This window comes from Culicoides brevitarsis, chromosome 3 (genome assembly GCF_036172545.1).
Source record: "Culicoides brevitarsis isolate CSIRO-B50_1 chromosome 3, AGI_CSIRO_Cbre_v1, whole genome shotgun sequence".
Taxonomy (NCBI): Eukaryota; Metazoa; Arthropoda; class Insecta; order Diptera; family Ceratopogonidae; genus Culicoides; species Culicoides brevitarsis.
In genome coordinates this window covers 33885864-33891625 of record NC_087087.1, presented here as the reverse complement: position 1 = coordinate 33891625, position 5762 = coordinate 33885864, and the positions used below count along the sequence as shown (strand labels likewise).

General features: G+C 22.4%; 1 protein-coding gene across 1 annotated transcript; it reads left to right on the top strand.

The window, feature by feature from the left end:
• The first annotated feature begins 4646 nt into the window (after positions 1 to 4646).
• Positions 4647 to 5314, top strand: LOC134835537 (uncharacterized). The gene is made up of 4 exons (XM_063850416.1): positions 4647 to 4727; positions 4785 to 4964; positions 5017 to 5163; positions 5225 to 5314. Exons 1-4 carry the CDS (start codon positions 4647 to 4649, stop codon positions 5312 to 5314), a joined length of 498 nt encoding a protein of 165 aa, XP_063706486.1.
• The last annotated feature ends 448 nt before the right edge of the window (positions 5315 to 5762 follow it).

The window sequence follows — 5762 nt, the reverse complement described above, 5'->3', positions numbered from 1 at the left end:
AGAAGTCTTTCAAGGTTGATGTAAATGGATCGGAAATGTAGCGGATGCTTTTTTTGTTGGTTATTTACAAAACTAGTCGTAGAAACAAGTTTAAGGATTTTTTCTGTTATATTTTTTTTTTAGAAGAATGTAGATTTTAAGTTGTTTAATGTCGCAGGTGTTTAAAATGTGATTGAGGAAGATGAAAAAAATGCGTTTGAGGATGAGAAATGTACGGAAAATTCATTAAAAGCGAAAAATTCTTCAAAAATTTAATTTTTTTGATAAAATTTTTAAAATATTTTAATTTAATTTTTTTTTTGATAAAGTTTTATTATTATTTTTTTTATAAAATTTTTAAAAAATTTTAATGTTTTTTTTTAAATTTTAATTTTTTTTTTTTTGATAAAATTTTTAAAAAAATTTAATATTTTTTGTGAAAATTAAAAGAAAAATTATTCTTTTTTGATTAAATTTTTTTTTTAATAAAATTTTTAAAATATTTTTTGTTAAATTCTTGAAAAATTTGAAAAATTTTAATAAAAAAAAAAAATTTTTTCTAAAAAAAAATTATAAAATTTTATAAAAAAAAATTCAAAATTTTATAAAAAAATTAAAAAAATTTTTAAAACATTAAAAACTTTTTAAAAATTAAAAAAAAAAATTAAAAATTTTATAAAAAAATAATTAATTTTCATAAATTTCTTTTTAATTTTTTTTTTATAAGTCAAAATTTAAAAAAAATTAAAATTTTATCAAAAATATCAAAGTAAACTTCTAAGTCATTAAATTAAAAAAAAAAATTAATTCAAGTTCAATTTAATTTTTTATTAAAAAATGAACTTTTTCTCGGAATTTCTTTCTTATTAACGCTTTGATGAATTTTTGTAACATTTCTTTCCTCTCGTTTAAAATGCAAAATAATTCCCGGTCATTGACACGCTGCGAATCTCGTTATTTTTTGTCAATATATTAAATCGTTAAGTTATTTATTTATATTTTATTAATGTTACATCTCTCGCTTATGTCATACGAAAAAAGGCTCGACCCATATCGGGTGTCAATGAAAGTAATTTTAAATAAATTGAAACTACATTTGAGCGCAATTTCTGTCATTTCTGTACATTAGGTATTAATTAATACGCAGTAGGTACTAAATTTATAAAATAAATATTTTTTTGTTTTAAATATTTGAATATTATTTGGGTTACTAAACTTTTGGGTCACTGCTTTTCTTTCGTCTGCTGGCTTCGGTTGTTGTTTTCGGCGGAATTTGTATCGTGAGGGCATTTCCGAATAATGGATTCAGTATTTGTAGCATTCGAGCTTTGCGTCGAACGGAATTCTAAAAAAAATTAAAATATAATTAAAAATTCTTGAATAATTAAAAAAAAAAATAAAAAATTAAAATTTAAAAAAAAATTAAAAAAAAAAATTTTTAAAAAAAATTAAAAAATAATTTAAAATTAAAAAAAAATAAAAGTTTAATTTAAAATTAAAATAAAATTTAAAAAAAATACATCAATTAATTTTCCAATTTGTTCCGATAATTTCAACGTAACAGAAGCTGATGATCCCAACAAGTCACTCGGAATATCCAATGCCACTTTATTACGGTCAATCATCGCCTCAGGCTCTGGTTCCTTTTTTTGCGCCTTTGCACACTGCACCAAATTATCAAATATTGCTGAAATCACAATTATCGCAAGAAACCACCGAAAATTCATTTTACCCGAAAAAAAAAATTCACTTTTAACACAGATGCTGACTGATCAACTAATAAACTAGGCAAGGCAAATTAATTTTGGTCTCTCATTCAAGTGAAGTGAGTAAAATCATAAACAACACATGATTTTTTTGTGATTTTAATATTTCTCGTTGTAAATTTTTTTTGCATTTTTTTCGTGTGTAAGATGAATATCTTGGGTTTAAACTTTTTGACATGCCCATAAATCGTACGTGAAGTGCTAACAAACAAAAAAGACCAATTTCTGACGATCATTAAGTATTATAGACCTACACATGATGAAACAACTTAATTATTTTATTTTACAAAAAAAAAACATGAGAGTGAAGTAGATAAACTTGAAAATTTTCATTGTTGTTGGGATTTATTAATGGATTTTACGCGTTCGATGAAAATGTTGAAAAAAAAAGAAACTAAAATAATAGAAGGACGTTAATTTACATCAAAAAAGGAAAAATAAGAAGTTAAAGTTGTCTGTCTGTGAAGTTTTTTTTAAAATTTTTTAAAAATTCTTTTGAGCATGAGAGAAAATAATGTTGCAAGGATTACAAGTTTTGAGAAATGGAGTTGACAGGTAATTTATTTTATTTATTGTTTATTTTCAGCAAAATTTTATTTTTTATTTTTTTTTTAATTTATCGATTCTAACAAAGCATTAGAATAATAAAAAAAATAATATTTAAAAATTAAAAAAAAATAAATAAAATAAAAAAGATGTTAAAGTATCAAAAAATATTCATTTTCCAAAAAAATAAATTATTTTAATTTTTTTAATATATTTTTTTAATTTTTTAAAAATAAAAGAAAAAAAATGATCAATTTAATTTAAAAAAATTACCAAATTATGGACCTTGAAAGTTGTTGATCTCCATTCTATTTATTAAAAAATAACATTTTAAAAGAAATATGGGCAAATTTTTCAATAAGACACATGAATAGACTAATTTTCAGTATTTGTTTAAAATATTAAATTAATTACTGCTTTCAAGCATTTTTAAACAATGAATTATGTAAATGTTATACTCAAAGTCATCTAAATAGTGAGAATAAATTCAATTGAACAATAAATTTAATGAATTCTTGAAAAAATACATTTAAATGTTTGTTTGAATCTCATTAAAAAATTCAAAGATGCAAAATTGCGAAACATAAAAAATACAAAAAAAAATTTTTTTACTGAAAATTCTAATTTAAATACGCTCACGTGACATTTTTATTCTAAAATAAACACAAAGATTAATTAAAAATCCTTTCACTTTTTTTATCTTAAAACAAAACTAGATTTTAAGAACAAAAAAAATCCTGTCGGATTAAAAAATTCTTAAAAGAACTTTTAATTAAATCCTCAACAATCAATCAACATTTTTATCATATCATTCACGGTTCACTGTGTCTTCGAACCTTCTACGAACGTATATGCGAATCATAATAAATAACAGGTTTTTCCATTCATACAAAAATTTAGGTAAAGTAAATATCAAATGTAGGTTTCTTTCGAATAACCTCGTCTGACCACACAAACACAATTATATATATCAACTGTGCACGGTGAGCTGTGATGATTTTTTTGTTTAAAGTTTTCCTATTTTTCAATTTTTCATTCAATTTTTTTATTAAAAAAAAATATTTTTAAAATTTTTGAAAAATTTATTTTTAATTTTATTTTAGTTTTATTATTAAATTAAATTGTATTAATTAAATTAAAAATTAATTTAAATATTTTTTCCAATTTTAATTAATTTATTTAATTATTCTAAAATAAATAATATTTTTTAAATTAATTTAATTTATATTTTTTTTAATTTATTTGATTTTTTAATAATAATTTTTATTTTAATTTAATTATTTTTTTTATTTAATTTTTTAAAATTTTAATTAATTCTTTTTAATTATTTTAAAATTAAATTTAGGTTAACAATTCATAAATAATTTTTTAAAATTAATTTATAAATAGCTTTCAATATTTTTTTTTTCGATATTATTTTTTAAAATATTTTTTTTAAGGATAAATATTATTTTAATTTTTTTTGTAATATCGATAAAAAATTTTTATTTTTTTCTTAACTTATGTATATTTTTTTTAAATATTTTTTTTTATTTAAAATTATTTTTTAAAATTTATTTCATTTTAATAAACTTTAAAAATTTAATAATAAAAATTTGTAAATTTATAAAAAAAATAAATATTTTTTTTTATTTTGAAAAATATTTTTTTTTTCATTTTTAGCTAAAATGCACTCTTTGACCACAGTGCCTTTTGTATACATTTCGCATGTACACTCCGTACATGACGTAAGTTAAGAGCGAGCACATTGCATACAAATCTCTTGGAGTAAGTGAAATGGAAAGTGATAGTCATAACTATGTTGTAATATGTTAAATAATAACGCTGCTATAGGTAAGGTAGGAAGCTGGTTGATTGTACGTTTTAGTGCAATAGAAAATTGAACGTGCAGAGGGTAGTTCGGCTCGGTTCGTTGTTGTTGTTGTGTGTGAAACAAGTGATGACATGAACACAAAAAAATAGTAAATGTTATCACTTCTAGTTAATTGGTTGTTTTTTCGTGAGTGGGCATTTATTTGAAAAAGTGCAGTGATTTATTGTAATTTTACATGAAAAAACGAAAAAAATTAGAATTAAAAAAAAAATTAAAATAAAGCCTTGAGCAGAATTGTATCTCTAAATATCTATCTATACAATTTTTTATTTATTTATTTATTTTAATGAACAAGTATTTCTAGGCTAATTGTTGTTGTAGTGCGCAAAAAACTGTTAAATAATTATTTAAAACATTTTTACATGCGGAGAAGCCGAGATCAAGTATATGACCTCATACAAAATTAACAACAACAACGAAAAAAAGACTTATTGTGAAAGGATTTTGTTCTTAAAATATTTTTCCGCAGCATTTAATGTATCATGAGACTACAAAGAGTCCATCTCGCATCAGCGCTCGTTCTCGTGCTTTGTGTTAGTTCGTGCCAAATTCACTCGGAAGAGGTTTGAAATCATTTTTTTCAACAACTTCCTCAAAAAAAAATCATTTTTTCCCATTAGTTGAACGACACAGACACACGCGACAAGAGATTCATCCACAAAACGAAAAAACTCGGATTTTTCGGAAGCATCGCTACGATGGGTCGTCTCGCTTACGAACAATATGCCGACACAACGAAAACCTTCCGATCAATTTTGGACATTTTGAATGACAGTTTTTCTGATACGGCGACGAAACCTGTAAGAAAAAAAATTTTTTTTTTGAATTTTTTAATAAAAATATTTTTTTTAGCCACCGTCAGCAACGGAAGCATCAGTAACGAATGAAACAACGACCGAACGGTATCGCATCTCGAGAGCGGAACTGGGAAAAATTTTGAATCGCAATTTCAGGGGATTACAAAAATTGCTTAAAATTGAACTTAACGATGCATTTAATGTGAGTAGTTGTAAGAAAATTGCAATGAGTATCAATTTAATGGTGAAAAATTGTTTTGTAGCAAACAAAATATACGATTGCCGATTACAAAGCTGATTATTATAAACAAGTGAAGAAACCGAGGAAGACGAGAAATGATTTGGAGCCATAAAACAATTTTAGGATTAGAAGCTGTGATTAAATTATTTTTTTCCATTTTCTTATTTTTTAATTAACGTCGTTGTTGTGTAAATAATTAGTTTTTAACTTAAAACGCTCAAAATAGTATTTAAAAAAAAAAAAAAAAAAAGTTGTTAATTTTTGATACTAAAATTTTTAATTTTATCAAATTTGGAATTTTTGTATGAACTTAAGGATCTTAAGTCATCTTAAGTTTTTTTAAGTTAAGTTTTTAAGTTTAAGTCTTGTTAAGTCAAAATAATCTTGAATGAACTTAATTTTTTAACTGAAATTTGTTTGTTTCAAGAAAATCAATTTTTTTTAAAAATTTTGAGCTTCGTTTTAAATTTTTATTTTTTTTATAAGCTCTATTTTTAATATTTTTGAACAAATTTCAGCACAAAATTTGATGAATTATTGACTTAACGTGACTTAAGATG